The 18,837-nt window shown below is 36.8% G+C and overlaps 1 protein-coding gene across 1 annotated transcript in view; it reads right to left on the bottom strand.

Annotated features, from left to right (window-relative positions):
* Positions 1 to 17,679, bottom strand: part of LOC121324345 (adhesion G protein-coupled receptor A3-like) — a 41,639-nt gene extending 23,960 nt beyond the window's left edge. Inside the window, exon 1 of the mRNA XM_041266086.1 lies at positions 16,555 to 17,679. Coding sequence (XP_041122020.1) covers positions 16,555 to 16,775 — 221 coding nt within the window. The 5' untranslated portion in view covers positions 16,776 to 17,679. The remainder of the gene's footprint in view (positions 1 to 16,554) is intronic.
* Positions 17,680 to 18,837: the final 1,158 nt, after the last annotated feature.

The raw sequence follows: 18,837 nt of genomic DNA, 5'->3' as shown, positions 1-18,837 counted from the left end.
CATCACACAAGACTTCTTAAATAGGCCACAATTTCAAAACCATAACTCCAGTCTTTAACTCCTACTTTTTGAAGGAGACCAAACATCTGTTAAATTTAACAAAACTAGAACTGAACAGCCAAGTTATATATTTCAGGTCACTTTAGCAAACTGTAATGTTTTACAGCGCGACAGGGACGATACCAATCCGATCAAACACAAAGTCCAGAGGTGCTGTGGTAACCCCAGTTCCATGCAGCAGTTGTACTGTGTAGCTTAAAATAAAACATTGCACTCAAGAAATTTAGAACAAGAACAACAAAAAACTAAAATAAAAATACACTTAAGGTTTGCGGGTTGGACTCGTGCCATTAACAACACACCCTGAAAACTTAATAAAGAAAATTATAAGGGCTGAAAGGCAGCAAGGTCAATAATATAAAAAAATAAATACAAAAATAGAAGTAAAAATGTTACCATATTAAGCTGAAAAAGGTTTTCTTTGTGAACTACAATAAACCAACGCTCTCTTTCGCCACTCACATCGTACGGTGCCTAATAAAGTTTTGAGTCAGAACAGATTCTCATCATTTGTTGCACCGTCTTTAGCAGCCACATCTATCCCAGATATATTCGATTACATTGTTTACCTTCAGAAGTCAGAGGATGATTTAACTGACTTCTACCCCTTTCACACAGACGAGTTATGACACCTCAGAAACAGCAATGATGCGGCATTTTGGTCTGTCTGAATTGCCTATACCATCACAGAGCTGTCATATTTTAGGTCGTCTCTGAACCACCTCGCAAAGACAGTGCGTTATACGTGATGCTGTAATTTATGGGCGATTCACAGACATGATGCGAGAGCATGGACACAACTGTTGCCATGAAAACAATCTGTTGAGTGGCAAGTTTGAAAGTTCACATCATCCCTTTGGCTGTTTGAAAGGGTTATGACGGTATTATATCAGCATAGATTGCACAATTTTGTGCTGTATGAATGGGTATTTTAAATGTAAGAAATAACTCATGACAGGGTGTGCGGCAAGACGATTCTTACCACACACCCTGGGTGCGTTGTGAGGCACGAGGCCGCAGCCCGAGTGCCTTCAACCACCCAGGAAGTGCGGTAAGAATGGTCTTGCCACACACCCTGGAGTGGGTTATTTCGCTTATAAAATGGCTACATTTTTTTTTTTTTTTTTAAATAATTACACAAACTAGTTTTAAGGAAAAAAGAAGAAATATATTATGTATCCTTCCACTGAGAAAAAAAAATAGTCCCTGAAGACTGATTGTAACATATTTTATACTTTTTTTTTTTTGCCATAAACATTACATTGAACATTGCCATTTATAGTAACATTTGTCGAGATGAAATGACATTTGTGAATTGAAAGCAAACTGATTTCCCACATCTGATGGAGGATTCATGGAAGGGATTCAGAGTATTTTTTTTTTTTGTTTTTTTTTTTTTTTCAGGCTTTGCGGTTGTTCGGCTAGAACCAGACCAATAATTTGAGGTTGACACAGATGCCGGTAACCAGCATAATTTCCCTAGATTGTAAATCAGCATTAGATGATATGTGAACTAAACGACTTCCGTGTCAGTTTGCACAGTGCTGCAGTCCTTCCCGTCCACAGCAAGCACAAGAGAATTCTATGCAGAACATGACCTTGTTTAAAAGCCCAATGGTTGTGTCAGCAGAGAGCAGGAGAGATTTTAATTTTGTTTTAAATAGGTTTCTGAAATCCGAGGGTAGTGGTGAGATGTATCTGTTGTGTCGAGTTTAAAAATTGCATACTCGCTAGTCAGTTTTGTAATCGTTGAACATGCTGATTTGAACTCAGCTCTCGCCAAGATAAGCACCAACTAAGACGTAGCTTTGCAGTAAACTGATCCATGGAGATCCATCTGCATCTCCATCCATTTGCATTGTTTTCCATCTGATGATGTAGATATCCTTCTGTCTGGTGTTGGTTGCTGAAGTGTAATGCTGGTTCCAGGGATCAGCTCATTTTGCCTCCCCAGCGCATCAGCACACACAACGGCTGCAATGCTGGCTCCGGGGATCAACCCAGTGCGGTCTTCCCAGTGTATCAGCATGACAACCGTCTGGACTGAGCTAAGTAGGGTACATCTCTGGGGTCTTCAACTTGGCTTATGATAATAAAAGAGAATAGTTTGGAAATATCAAAAAATATGATACCGTGTTTACTGTGGTGTATTTAATATCTAAATAACAGAACAAACTCACTGAAACAAACTTGTTTTTTTACTGAAGAAAACATAATAGCTGGCTGTTACACGATCTCTGATCAGGACTCCTGCTAACTAAACACTCAGCATGCGAGCTGCAGTCACCAATTCCGTACACACTTGCAAAATATCTCAAATATAAAACGTGGAGGTCATTGCAGCTGCACAGATTGCCTGTTCAACAGAATGAGGCAACAAATAACTGAGTACTAACACAAGTTACTGTTTCAGTATCACTTTAGTGTCTTATCAAGTTGTTAAATTCCAAGCAGTTGAATATGGTAGCAACCACTTGCTTTTAAAGTGGCAACCAACAATTGGATTTGATGATCAATTTTTTTGGGCCCGAGCACCATTTGCTCCTAAGGCAAAAGGTTAGTTCGGAACCCTGTTTAAGCTGTAGGTTAAAACAACAACAAACAAAAAAATTGTGGCCTTGGTGCCTCTACGAATGTATTGAAATGAAGGTTATTTTGTCCTTGCCCATCTTGTTGCTAATTTAGAGTCCTAGTACAGTAATAAATTCAATGTTCTTTGCAGAATACCAAAAAAAATGTTACCCCCACCCCGGCGGTCGTTTCCACCTTCTTCATATTCTGGGATAACATTTCTGAAAGTTATTCAATATTTTGACACTTTGAAACAGTAAAATACCTATGGAGATTGCTTCTGGCCTGTAACATCATCTCCTTTTTAAAACATACAATACTGTGGCAAATATTCAAAACACATGAACACTGCTGCTAATGTATCCATTTATGCCAAGATTCAACACGTTTTGCAACTAAGGCTATTGTAGTTAAATACTGTATTGTTCGAGAAAGAAATGCAGGACACAAATTTCAGAATTAAATCTGTTTTGGGTGACATCCAAAGATTTATACAAACTTCTACTGTTGACATATTAATAGTTGTCAAATATCCAACACACAAGTTGGCAGCGGGGTGGAAGATAAAGCACATCACACACTTCCACCACTGACTGAGGTACATGTATGATGGCCTAGCCTACTGGATATGACCAATCTTGTTTTCACACTTTCATGAACAAAGCCTTCTAACAGTTACTAATCTTATTTTCTTAAATCTGACCCTATTCCTGTTATCAATTTGCAAAAACTGATAGTGATTAAGTTAATTTTACGTACATATTTTTTTTCACATTGCAGACTGACAGTCTGACTTCAGAGTGAAAATAAAATGTAACTGAGTCATCTCAGATTGCAAACACCTAACTTGTTTAAATAGAAACCAGACACTATACTTACAGCTTTTTCTTTGAACGTCTGCCAATTATAATACATTTTCAGCTCTAGTCTTCAGTTACTGTACGAATTCAGTTTTCAGTAACCAGGTCATATTTTCAGTGCTGTAGTCTGCCAACATTGCACACACAGTACTGATTTCAGACTATAAATGTCAAAGTTAGCTCTGGAGCAGTCAATTTGTATCCATAACACCGTAAGTTTACTGAATGGCAACAGACTTCTAATGTAACAAAAATATCCTTTTTCATTACTTTTGAAGTTATTTTTACAACGTGTGCTAGAAACTGTGCAAAGAATATTGCAAAACAATATGCAACAGGAGGCCGTATAGTACATCATTAAATCAGTTTAACAGGTATGTCACCAGATGCCTTTCCCCCACAAACACTGAGCCAACAACCCAGTATGGTCCCTACTACTCTGTACTATACTAGTTTCTCTGTCCTGTAAATATTTTTTTACCTTAACGTGTCTGCTACTGTACACTTCTGCAGGTAAACCGTATTAGGATAACATACTTAGATAACGAAGGAACACGATCCTCTGACACCTTTATGGCCGCACCATTTGTCTTCCTAACATTGGCACTTAGACAAAAAGAAAACAGTGTGTATAGAATACTCAATCATTACCCTTCCCAAAACCAAACAAAAACATTCCCACTCGGATCAATGTGGCTGTGCAGAACCATATTTTTTACGAGCGTCATTCCGTGACAAATCACTCAACAGGTAACACCCTACCCCCTCTGATTTACACCATTCTGTGCTCGGGGTTGTCCATGGTCAAAAAACAATTCAATCTTTTCAGCCCCATTGAGTCAAGGGGTAAAGTTATATCAATCTTCAACTCAAAACTGAGCTAAAGACTTGTGTTAGGCTTTTTATTTTTTTTATTGGAAATTGTATGAAAAATACAACAATTACATTAAGAACACATCTAAAAAGATGACTTTTTGTACGTTCAGTTTTCAATAGGGCATTTCGGACTTTTTTTTTAGGTTACATCCAATTTAGATCCATTGTTGTGTGTTTGTTTGGGGGGGGGGGGGGGGGGGCAATGAATCTGTTAGCTTATATTTTGGTGAAGACCCCCCGACAATCAAGAAAAAGTCGTTACCCCTTCCTCAAGAAAATTCTTAATAAAATGGAACAAAGTTTATATAATTCTTAATTATATTTGTTATATAAAAACTGTCTGATGTGCACAGACAGTTTTTACCACAGATCGCTTGCTTGCAAAGTGTACAATATTTGTTAGATGGTGTGAAATCATTTAAACTCAAGCCAAGCAAAAAATAAATAAATAATGGCTCCGTCACTGTGACGTGTTAGTATATGAAATTTACCTGCCACAAACCAAATGAACCTACATTTGGCGGGTGGGCGTGGGTGCTAATTTTGAACACTGCTGAGGGCTACTGATTTTCAGAGATCACAGAATCGTGAAATTGCAAAATTAGGCATTATGGTAATGAAATGTTGCAGTGTTGTTTCTGGGTTTTTTGCACTACACCCAGCCAGGTTGAGTTATTTCATCATGTCACTTCTTTGTTGAAACTCAACATGTTGACAGCATCAACAAAGAAAAGGCAATGTTTCAGCAATAGACAGAGCTAAAACCTTTTCTGATTATCTACAGGAGGATAGAGATACTACTCTGCTGTCAGTCGCTTTATCATGTACGAGTCAATACAATTAAAAGGATCATACTGCCAGTTGTAAACATGTAGAGAACAAGAAGACAGCAACAATAAAAACAATAAAGCACTGCATTCTTCCATGGTGAATAACTTAGACCTAAAGGTACTAAGCTCAAGGTGGGGCTTTCCTGAAATAAGCTAAATTAATTTTCATTTTTGCTTAGTCTATTCATTTCCACTCTACCTGCACTTAATACATCTTTTTTCTAGCTATACATTCCTTAAAAAGGAAACTGATCGCTTTAAATCACTGTGTAAAGAATGCAGTCACTACATTACACACAGTTTCATAAAAACATATCTCTTGTTAAATTTTGCAAACAAAGCAGAACTATAAAGAAACAATTAAGATTAATTATGCATTTACATTAAAAGGGGCAAACCTTTGCTGCAATGAGAAAGGCAACATGCTTTTTTTAAATTTTACTTTATCAGCAGTTCATATTTCATCCTGCTTAATGTAATGCCAGCAAAATGCTAAACTTAATTTGTGGAGTATCGTAAACAGGATTACTCACATGACATTGCTGAGCTGTTGCTAAACTGTTTAAAATGTATTAGTGTTATGCAAGGAATAAACTAAACAGGTCTTTTCAAAACACCTTTATCTGTAGACTGAACTACAGTGATAGCCTACTGGATGACAGTGCTGGACATTTGTTTTCTGAAGTGCTGTAATATAATTAAGTTTACCTGCTTATTTTAATGCCAGTAAAGAGCCAAATTACATTTATAAACATGATGAAATGCAAGTGTCTTCAGGTGCTATACTTACTATTACAGCAACAACAATCTGATTGTAAATCTTGGCTTTAATAAAAAATAAATAAATTAAAAAAGCAATTGTGGTAATATTTACTAATGTACTTATTTTAATGTTCAAATGCTATGCTTTGCTATTCCCCAGAATGGAAAAATCAGTAGCCTTAGACTTCACACAGCAGCTTAAGGGCACAGTTCACAAAACATATTACCGTCCTGTAACTTTGTATCTATGAAGTGGAGACTTTGACCCGATCAAGCTGAAAATGTAAATTTGTTTTTCTGTACTATGAACAACCCTAAGCACAAAGATTGGTGTAAAATCAGAGATGGTAGGGTGTTAAATCCAGTATTTTTGGGTGATTTGTCAAGGAATAATCTGAAAGAGACAACCAAGGTCACTTGTTGCTAGGAGCTTACGTCTGATATCTAAATACAAACAGTCGGCTATAAAGTGATTCTTAAGCATGCAGCTCAAGATGAAATAGTATTGTGACAACTTGCCACTCTGGTTCCTAGTTTTCTTCCAGAACAACCTTGTACTTGGCTTGATTCATGTGTCCTTCACAAAGCCAAATCTGCCCGATTCCAACCTTGCTGAAGCACCCCCAGATGAGTCCAATTTTCAGCTTTGCCCAACACCTGGTCGTCTAATGGTTAGACGGAGACCTGGACAGGGCTACAAGCCACAGTGTCTCGCACCCACTGTGGAATGTGGTGGAGGATCGGTGATGATCTGGGGGTGCTTCAGCAAGGGTGGAATCGGGCAGCTTTGGCATGAATCAAGCCAAGTACAAGGTTGTCCTGGAAGAAAACTTGCTTCCTTCTGCTCTGACAATGTTCCCCAACTGTGAGGATTGGTTTTTCCAGCAGGACAATGCTCCATGCCACACAGCCAGGTCAATCAAGGTGTGGATGGAGGACCACCAGATCAAGCCCCTGTCATGGCAAGTCCAATCTCCAGACCTAAACCTCATTGAAAACCTCTGGAATGTGATCAAGAGGAAGATGGGTGGTCACAAGCCATCAAACAAAGCTGAGCTGCTTGAATTTTTGCGTCAGGAGTGGCATAAAGTCACCCAACATCAATGTGAAAGACTGGTGGAGAGCATGCCAAGATGCATGAAAGCTGTGCTTGAAAATCAGGGTTATTCCACCAAATATTTATTTCTGAACTCTTCCTAAGTTAAAACATCAGTATTGTGTTGTTTAAAAATGAATCTGAACTTATTTTCTTTGCATTATTCGAGGTCTGACAACACTGCATCTTTTTTGTTATTTTGACCAGTTGTCATTTTCTGCAAATAAATGCTCTAAATGACAATATTTTTATTTGGAATTTGGGAGAAATGTTGTCAGTAGTTTATATAATAAAACAAGAATGTTCATTTTACCCAAACACATACCTATAAATAGTAAAACCAAAGAAACTGATAATTTTGCAGTGGTCTCAATTTTTTCCAGAGCTGTATATTATTTTTATATATATATTATATATATATATATATATATATATATATATATATATATATATATATATATATATATATTTCTTTCCAAAGTCAACTGCGAGAAGCAGAAACGCCATGCTCCCATTGTAGTCACATGACTTACACTACCCTCATTAATGTTTATTAAAATTAAATGGTTAATCTTATAAGACAACTTGAGGACACACTGCACCAAAGCTTAGCAAACTACTTCCTCAAGCATACACTTAACTCAAAACCAAGGTTGAGCTTTTCAAAGCTTGTCCATCACCATCTACTAAAAACCTTACGTGCTTTAGTGGTTCACCTCAAATACATTCAATTATGTCACCCTACTTGACAGATCTAAAATAAGGAACAATGAAAAGAGAAACTCAGTAACTTCATAAAACATACAAATAGTCAATTATAAAATTAAACCAAAAAAAAAAAGAAGTGTAGGGTTCTTGATTTTCCATTCTTGGGAATGGCAAATTTACTATTCAGCTTACCAATTTATTAAGAATGAACAACATAATTAACAAATCTATTATTCATTTGTTGTTTAAGTCCCGGAGATACTGTAGTTTTCAGGAACAATCTCTTAAAGCAGTCCACTAGTAACAATGTACTGTAGGTCCTTCAACAAAAAGGGGTTTTTGGGGGGGGAAGGGGAAAAAAAAAAAAAAAAGCTTATTGCTGGCAATAACGACCGTAATGTCATACGAGTCATTGCTACAAAAATATAACATTCACAAAATTAACAAATTTTTTTACAATTAAGTTCAGTTTGTTACAAGTCCTGTGAAGAGAGTTTCATCTGCAACAAGTAGACGTGATTTCTTGTCTGACTACATAAGTAACTGTAAAACATTTTGACGAACGGTATCGTAATACCCTGCCAGACTGTCTCAACGGAATCAATCTCGTCCCCAGAAGTTGGTAATAAAATTTATTGTCTTGCACACTGTAACAACTTTTAATTAATTTGTATGGTAATGTTTGTGACAAAATTTCCATACACTGTTATAAGCGGATCATGCTTCTACAATCCTTCTCTAAGTCGCGAAGATGACCTCTCTAAGATTGATGACTCCAAAGCTATCATTGCTTGGTTTCGAGGAACGACCAAAGTTTTATTCGTTACAGTTGGTAAAATAAATAAGTATTTACTGGTCCACTCATTGCTGAACCTACAATTTTGACACTCTTCTTAATACAGTAGCTAGAGTAGAGAGAGCCTTATAGCAACACAAGTTTAAAAAAATATATCACCGTGCCGTTTTCTTGTGTTGAGCGCGTGATAGAGTAACAGATTTGTGATAACTAAATAAATGAATACATAAATTATTTATTTATTTATTTATTAAAATCGGGGGTTGACTAAAAATGTTTTACGCAAGCGTCATCGCTGGGCTTCTGGGTAGTGTAGTTTTCAGAGCAATCCATTTTATTTTATTTAATTTATTATTATTTATTTATTTTACAGGAGAACAGTGGAAGGTGCAGTTGCAAAATGCCAATTCTGTTCCAAATGTCGAATTCCGATCGTGGAAAATCAGTAGCCCTAAAAGTGTTTGGAGATGATGGAGTTCTCTTCAAAACTTCTGTTTGTACATTTTTACCAGATGAGACAAGGGACTCCTAAAACTAAATTACATGTCATACAAATACATGAAATTGCTATCTTAGAGTTTATCTACTTTTGCACAAAAACAGCAGGAGGCAAACACAATGCACTGTTAGTGAATCATCTGTCTGGCTATTTTAATCACCCCATGCACTTCGTGTTTTAGAAGATTTGGTGTATGGCTTGTCGAGGTTCTGTACTTCTTTACTGGTTATATCATTTTAAAAGTGAAGTAGGAAGCCTTAAAACTAAAAGGGACTACCTAACTAACCTACAGTATTTATTCTATATGCAACCTGTATGGAAATCCAGGCAAAGAAATAGCTTTGTTCTGTTCTACCATTAAAATTCCAACAACATTTAGGCCCTATTTGCCAGTATCATAAAAGTACATCACCACAGTGAGTAGAATAATATTGACCATAACAAATGACCATGCAAAATCGGTAACGTCGTTCCCAAAATATAGGTCAACAGCTCAGGTAAAGATCTACAACAAGCAATGTCCTTCAACATTTGCATGAGCTTAACCAATTTCAGCAGCTCAGGTGTCTTATTAAGACTACCATCTCTTATCCTGGAAATGTATACAAATGTGTAGAAATGATGTACGAGAACCCTCAGCTTGAGAAGGGTCGCATGGTACTCTGTTTCCTTAACACTAGAAGCCCCTCGGCGGTCATTTTGGTGGTTTTTGGTTTTAAAATGTAATTTTTGCAGTCGTGCAACACATATGGGGCTGCGTGTTCATGTACCTTTCTGTCTGTATGTATTAAATATTCTGACAAAGCATGAAACGCAGGAGTGCAGAAATAAAGGAGATATTACATTGACGGCCACACAGTAAACAATTGTATTGTGATTATACAGAACGGTATTCTACATTTTCCAGTCTGCAATTAGCTGTAATTAGATTAGTCTCTACTCTCTGCCTGAGTGAATGACTGACAGCCTATTGTTTTTCAATCAGCCTTTTCAAAGGCTGGTGCCTGCTTGCCAGCTGTGCTGTTTTGGTCAGTCAATTAGCATCGGGACCAGTGAAAATAAATACCAGAGACCTTGGCGTTTTACTACGCAACAAAATATGGAGTTAATGTTTTGGCTCAGATGGCATGGAAGTATTCAGTGAAAGCTGGCTCCTGACGGTGGTCTGTTCAGGTGTTTTACAATGTATTGGACCTAGCAGCCATCAACTCCTGGGTACTTTACAAAGAATGCACAAAGAAGAATTTACTAATGAGAGAATATATTTTACAGTTAGCACAGGAAATTCACAAGAAGCATTTGGAACAGAGGGAGACTGCCAAGTGTGTACCCACAGCTGAAGCTGGCAACACCGGTGAAAGTCGCAAGAGATGCCAATGCAAAGTGTAATAAAAATAAAACTTTGAGCATATGTGCCCTGTGCAGAAAGGCCGCGTGGAGAAGCGCATTATCTGTATTGATTGTGAACAGCCTTAGACTCAAGGTAAAGGAATACCATTTTGTCAAAAAAAAAAAAATAATAATAATAATAATTAAAATTCAATTTAGACCTTTTTTAATAACTTCTTGTGCTGTGTGCTTCTGTAAAATATTTTCTTCTAAGTTTATCTATCTATGTATTTCAGTTGCTTTTGCGCATCTGATAATAAACCAATTGCTGTTGAAAAGTTAAAAATGTACTGCTATTGTTTCAGTTTTATAAATGTGTATGTTGTAAACGAATGTCTGTTCAGATGTTTATTTAAATTTTTTGTTTGATTTGTAAAATAAATGTTTATACGTATATATAATGCGCTTCGGTTATTCAGATGTTTAACATACTCAATAAAAAAATTATAATTACATCCGACTGTTTCTCCTTTCGCTAAACTATTTAGTGTTTTGAATACAGCCGTCAGAAAAACTTCTGCTGGGTTTCTAGGTACAAGAACACCTCTGGTTCTTCTAGTGTTAAAGCAAAACAGTACTGCAACGAACTCTATTCTGTTCTCAGGCTTAAAAGGACACTTAAATATTCCCCCTACAGATGAGCTACGTGTGCTGTACCTGTCTGTAGCATCTGTAAAAATCTACAATTCACATGCACTGCTATTTAATTAAAATGCCCAAGGGCACTGGAGATAACTGCTAGACATTCACTCTTTAGGCTGATTTCCTTGAATTTGAACTTAACCCATCAAAAGGACTGCAAAGGTGTTAATGCTCCATAAACAGCAATGTGGCAGGATGCTGGTGGCGTCAAAACTGTTCAAGTAAGATGAATATTTTATAATCTCACTTGCCTTAAAACAATCAATATAACACGATTATAAACTTCCTGGAAACTACTTTAAAATGATGGCTTTTGAGTCATTTTCACCATCATAAACCAGCAGTGTTGGTGTCCAGACGATCACCCAGTTTTTTCTGTTTTATTCTAAAGCATCACTATTATTAATACTACAGTATGCCATACCTAATAACTGCATTTTCATAGAGCACAGAGTACCATTAACCCCACCATCTACTGGAGGCTGTGTGGTCCAGTGGTTAAAGAAAACAGGAGGTCCCCAGTTCAAATCCCAGCTCAGCCACTGAACCATTGTGTGACCCTGAGCAAGTCACTTAACCTCCTTGTGCTCCATCTTTCGGGTGAGACGTTGCTGTAAATGACTCTGCAGCTGATGCATAGTTCACACACCCAAGTCTTGCATCTTGTAAAGTGCTCTGTGATAGTGGTCCACCAGAAAGGCGCTATATAAAAATAGATTATTATTAAAGTGGGCTGTAAGCTCAGAAAAAAGCACACACACACACGTTTCCCACAAGAGAATAAAAGCATTTAGATGCCACTATGTGTAGCATTTCTACTGCAAGCACAGATTTGGAAAATGTATGTTCTCATTGAGAGGAGCCAAAAATATGTTCCTGCTCCACACTGAACAACCAGCAGTTGTCTAAGCCGGAGCGTTTCACTGAATTCTGCATTTAGTCGTCAGTTCTATTGGAGATCGCGATTATGTTGCCCTGCACAAAGGCTACATTTATGCATCACTGTATTGGAGAATATGATGCAAGCGAAGTCTGTAAACAGAAATAAAAACAAACATGCCAAAGTTGGGACAAGGTGCAGTAGGATTGCAAACAAAGATTTTAAAATGTAGAAAAATTTTAAAAAAGTGAGAAATTCCAAGATACTAACCATAAATGTACTCCCCTATAAAACTCCTGAATAGTTCAAACATTTAAGCATTACAAAATAACTTAAAAGATTGTGTCAGTTTGCAATCAGACCTTTACTACACACAACTACAAGAAACAAGAAACACCATCTTTGAGGTTAAATGATTATAAATCTATTCAGTACAATCGGCTTCCAACTCTAGTGGGCTTCCATTAGATTGTAAATGACCCTGGAACATCACTGTATCAATTATGACTCAAACTTAAAATTAATCTCGCAAGTGGTGACCTTTTCATTTTAGCCTGACTATGAAAGCTCAATTCAGATTAGATAGCAAGTACTACACAAAGATAATTGATCCAAATGTATCCCATCCCATCAAAATCAGCCAATCAATACTCTGCACTGACAAAAGCCACCAGTTCTATACCTGTAACTGCAGAATCAGCCAATCAGTTTGTCAGCTCAACTGGAGCGCAGTAACTTTCAACAACAAACCAAGAGAGGCAATTCAGTAATATTGCTCCATTCAGATATCTGGCACTGTCTATAAAAACTATAAGAAACTCTGACAAGTAAAATTTATTTAACTTTTTTCAGGTCTATTCTTCAATGAATCACTCCAAGTTCAAGGTTCCTAAATGCTCTCTCGAAGGCTCTACCATGTAGTAGTTGACCGTGACTGGAGTTATGAGGGCCAAGTCGAAGGCAGAGCCTTCTAAGCACTTAAGTTCTGCATAGCTTTTGTTAGAGCAGTTTAGACATCATCTCTGTATGTGTTTTCATGTATAAATAAATATAGCATGTGTTTACATTTTTGCTTTGATTACCTGTGCTACAGCCCATATGCAGAAGACAAGTCATAGCAGGAGCAAGCTTGTTCAGGCATTTACAGTAAGACCGATGCTTGTGTGCCTACACGTGAAACTACGACTTAGAGACGTAAACAAACTAGAAAATCAACAATGCCTACTGATGAAGTAGAGCGACCACAGAAGATGTCCAGTCGCAGATGAATAATCTGCATTTGATTACATTTTGACAGGATTGCAGGACCCTGCAGCTGTAAGCAACATGAAACTCTTAATATTTTCTGGTTAGGCCAGATCCATTTCTAGATATTTTAAGTCACACCATTATACAATGGGTAGAAGTTAGCTTAAACATACTACAATTCTCACACACAGGCAGAACTGCTGGACCGGCAAGGGGGTGATGAACTTGATTTAGTGTAAAATTTCCATGGTGCATCATTCACTGATAAGGAGAGTCGTTCCAGCAACATTTATCATAATTGCGTGTACCTCAAATTGGACTCCAATAACCTGGTATTCCAGTGAAGCAGCTCTACCATGACAAAAGTTCAGTATTACCGCTCAGTCAAATTCAGTCACCTACTACCCAAAGTATTGCAGTGTAAATTCACTGTCAAAACACAGCATTTTGGTTTATTTGTAAGCTGCAGTCTACCACAAACATGTTCTCTGTTCTATAATAAAATACTGTTCACAAAGCAAGAGTGTGTTAAACATTGCCCAAAATAAGATTTAGCTGCAGATTATTGGTTGCCACTAAACACATAAATAGGTCAGAACTGCCACTTACTTGCAGCAGTGCAGGGTTGTGAGAGCCATCATCAAGCTCTGTCAAAAGACCTCCCCACCCCCTCCCCTTTGTAATGCTGTTCACAATTTACAGTACACATTTCTATTGCCTAAAAAGTATTCGGAAATGATTGATTTTTAAGGTCAGTAAAGGGGCATCCTAACAAAGCAAAGAACGTATGGTGCCAATGCTCTGGATAGTGGTCAGTCCTCAGTGCCGGAAACTCTTCACAAGTGACGAATAGCGTGTGACATCGTCGCAAAAAATACTACCATCATTCTTGGGTTTCCACAGACTTGACAGGATTTAGGAGTCGTCTCCATAAACCCTTGTTTCTGGCTCCCCTTGTACTGTACTCCAGCTCTAGTGATACATTTCTACAAGCTCTATTACAGCCTTGGACTCGGTAACAAAGAAAAAAAAAAGGTTTTGAATGCTTGCAGTAGTAAAACTCAAATTACAGTAAATGAATCACTGTACATACAAAAACAAAAACCCTTAACCCATAAAGATACTAGTTCTAATTATGTGGCTCTCTGGGATTTTCTTCAATATAACTCAAAACGTTCTTTGCAAGACTGGATTCAGAGTATGTGTGTGTGTGTGAGAGCGCACCTAAAGTTACACAAAAACAACCATACTGTTTGTGCCAAAGCAAGTGCTTTAAAAAAAAAAAAAATCGAATTATGCAGCAAGCGTCACTTTGCAATCCAATTTAACCCAACGTTCTGTAATTGAGGGCTACAAATTGCCACACACAACACAAGTAAAAGTTAGTTAATACACAGTTCTCTACGTAACAATATGTGCCACATGTATGAAAGGTCACCACGACTGCATGCCAGTGGAAATAATAGCACAATTCTGCAGCCATTTTATGAATACATTTTAATTTAAAAGTTTTTTTTTTATTTTTTTTTTTTTATTATTTAAACCAATAAAATTGCTGTGACTGTTTAGATCAAATTGAAGCATACAAGAATAACCTGCCCAGATAACAGGTAACCAATAGTTAAAAATACTGAACAGAATGTCTGAAAAGGGAATTGAAAATCTATCCTATTCTAGATAGCTTAGCAGACTGAATGCTTTTTTTATGTGTTACATAAAGCCCTTACACAACATGCTAACATGTGGTCTCAAATGAGTTAACAGACCCTGCAGTAGTGACTAGTATGTAAAATTATGGTGGTTGTAATTTAATAAACAGAGAAAATACTGTAATCCTTTCATATTTAAAAAAACACTTTTTAAACCTGCATCTTAAATTGGAGTATAGTGATGCATGTATTAAAACAGAATGAGAGTGTCACAGAATATTACTGCATAATTTGAAGACAATTCCTGAAAAAAAAAAAAAAAACTAATTGAAAGTGTATAACTTACTGGATTGTGGGTCAGGTGTAAACAATTTCATAATCAGCATTTTGGCCCAAATTGATTTTTGTATCAAAATAAAATTTGAAATAAAGAAAACAAGGTTTAAATAAAAAAAAAAGGTACCCATAGGACTATTCTTAGTCACAGGCAAATTCCAAGAGGTCAAAAATTAACTGGCACACGTTGCCTGGCGAGTTTATTTCAGGGGATTTGAAAAGAACAAAAAACTAATGTTTCAAATAAAATGCATTAATAGACAGGTAGACATCTCCAAGTCTGTCAATCAAATGACATATACAGTCAAATATCCAACTCAACTCTAAAGTTAAAACATGTCTTATTGTCAAAAAATATGTAAGGCTACACCTGAAAGTAGTGTGGTGTGGGTTTGATAGATACATACAGTAGGCTTATAAACACTTATCCAAACAAAAAGTCATCCCATCCCGGTTTTTCTTTTCATTAGTCATTAGGAAGATGTGGTGCTATTTGCACAGGATATTGTGCAAACTGGACTACTGCCAAACTGCAATATCCCAAACTTCCAGTGTATTGCTGGATAAACATTACATTTACAATATGTAGTCCACAGGTCCACATACCAAGTCATACAAAAAAAAGACACATATCTATATAGTTATATACATACACACACTGACAGCAGGAATATACTGTCAACACATGTTGTTCACTAAAATAAGCAAAAGGAGTGGTAGGGTATAGGCCTAGGTTTTCAAGTAACAATTTTGCTGTCTGTAATAACTATTTAGTTATAAAAACAAATCAACTGGCCAAAGCTATTTTTATTGCCACTGTCGTAGATAACAGGAACATAACACCTTTAGCAAACTCTTTAAGCAGTGGCGCTGTAACAGTTTATAGTGGGGGCGCTGAAAGCCATTGAATAGAACTGTAACTCCTGCAAGTGGTGGAAGCCATGCAAAGCCAAGGGTGCTACCGCACCCCCAGCACCCCAGCCTTTATAGTATAACTCATTAACGTGTTTGAACAGACTACCTAGCACATTTGACTATTAATTTACCATTCGCCCTGTTACACGATGTGTATCACTGCTGACAAAAAACGCTACATGAGCAGCGTCTTAAGTATTTGGGAAGGCCTTCCAAAACTTGGCATTTAAAAACAAACAAACAAAAAAAAAAAAAAAAAAAAAAACGTAAGGTTTAAGTTTTCGGTCACACACAGGTAAGCAGCACAAACTTTAAATCATCCCATCAGGCAATGGAGCACGGCTCTTTCGCCGAGGAGACACAATTAAACTGGACTGTATAGGCAGACACATTGCATCTTGCTAATCTCTGAACAATGTAGTTAAAAGTATACTTACAAAGTCACAATCCAATTCGGTAATGTACCTGGAGGTACAACCTGGTCAAGTTCCATATTACTGCAGACCACCTTTCTATCCAGTGTTTCTGGGGAGGAGGGTGTTTTTCCAGTATATTTTCGTTCATCATTAGGTTTACAAACGGATGATAATCCCAGACAACCACTTCCAACAAGCACAAATACAACAAACTGCAACAAATCCACCCCTGTCCTCTTCATTTTTTGGCAAACAAATACTTGGTATAAAAAAAAAAAAAAAGACCAAATTGCAGCTAACCTGCAAGACTACAAATGCACCGACAATTCCAATGCGATGATTAGCCCGTCGACTCGCCGCTACGTGTATGTTCAATTATAAATGTCTTTTGCAATAATAAAAGCTTCCGTTTCGTTCATTTTGCTGAATTTTTGTCCTACAAACATTAGGCTGTTCTTGTATTTTGTGCATGGACGTTGTTTTCTCTGTGCGGCGGCGAACAGGCAGGCAGGGTCTCGACATCCTTCTTTGTTTGCCAGAAGGACTCGTCTATTCCATCCCAATCTCTTAAACGCCTTACAACGACAGATTTATGTTTTAAAAAAAAAGTTCATATCCCTGCAAATTTAAGGAACATTTTATAAATAGTTCAAACACTCATGACATAAAGTGCGATTCCTCTTTCTTACATCTTCTGCGAACCCGAACCGGGGAAATGTTATAATTATTCCTCAAGGAGACAGCTGCAGACATCCCAACCCAGTCAACAAGATTACGACTTAAACTGACTCAAACTTTCTTAACACCGGCTTTCTTCTTAACATTTGCATTGATCATTAACAAAACACAGCGTTGGAGTTATAGTATATTCATTGTGTTCGATTTCACGTTGAAAAAAAAAAAAAAAAAAAAAACATTAAAACAAATACCAAACATTTGAAAAATAGCACGCATTAAACAAGAAGTTAGACACTTTCGTTTTTGTTGCAAAAAAAAAAAATCAGATTCTCCTAATATTACTAAACTGTTAAGCAATTATAACGCTGTACTCTAAACCATGTCGTAAAACTAAATCCAGAACAACGTGTTTGCTATTGCTGCTTGCCCACTGCCCTGGATCCTTACAATTCACAAACCTTCCCTGACGTGCCCCAGGCTCCATATTGAAATTCAACCCCTGACGTCACCTCACGCTCAGGTCTGTCCTTTTAAAGGAGATCAATACGTTGCGTAGACTACAAGATGAACAACTTTTTTTGAAGATAGTGTCAATTATTTCTTGTATTTTCAATATTATTGCTATTTGTACATACCTATCCCTTCATGTTTAAATATAACGTTGTTGTTTCAGGAAAAAACCAAACAACAACAAAAAAAACAAACAAAAATGGTTTTATATCTGTATTTATTTTAGCCAAGATGTTGCTTCTTAATAACAGATCTTTAAAAAGTAGCATTAATGAACAAAGCATGTAATAATGGTGTCTCAATGTAGTCAGCTTGAAATCTTCACTGCATTAGTATAGGAAATTATAGGAAGCTACTTTTTAATGGTTTACTGTGTATTTTGATTTCTTTCTTTATTAACCTATTTATTTTATTGATTTACTTTACATGATGTTTGCTATTGTATACATATTGGTGTAAGTTCACATAAATACAATCCCTGCCTATGAAAGTTCATTTGCCTCTGCTTGGTTTTAGCTTTCTCAGCACTGATGGGCAGAAAACCAACAGTGCTGATGCATATCCCACCTTCACTGATCCCTCTGCATTTCTCAGCTATGATGGCTCACTTAACGCTTTATCATGACCTAAAGCAGACGTGACAGGAAAACTAAATCCAATCAAACACAATTGAAAAGAAATTAATCCTGTAACTCATTGGGTCAGATTTATTAACGACTTTTTTCCAAGATTCCATTTGCAAGGGTAGCTAGGAAATAAAATGAAAATTGAAAATACTACAAACCTAGTTTAACACGATATACAGTTTGTTTAAAACTGTATATCATGTATCATGCATTTCTCTGTATTTGAAGTATTTTGCATTTTCTTGTTGTTACTGCATCTTGTAAAGCGCTTTGTGATGGTGGTCCACTATGAAAGGCGCTATATAAAATAAAGATTGATTGATTGATTGATTAAAAAGAAACCTATGATTCCAATACAGGCAACGAAAAATATGTCTTCGTCATTGGTTACTAGTTTTGAAGACATGCGTAGACGTATTCATAGAACATTAACACACTAATAAGTTCATATGGTTCGAATTCACCAATAGCCCAGTGACTCCCAACTAAA

Source organism: Polyodon spathula, chromosome 1 (assembly GCF_017654505.1).
Source record: "Polyodon spathula isolate WHYD16114869_AA chromosome 1, ASM1765450v1, whole genome shotgun sequence".
NCBI classification, from domain to species: domain Eukaryota; kingdom Metazoa; phylum Chordata; class Actinopteri; order Acipenseriformes; family Polyodontidae; genus Polyodon; species Polyodon spathula.
The sequence above is the reverse complement of the archived record's forward strand: the minus strand, read 5'-3'. Positions and strand labels throughout refer to the sequence as shown.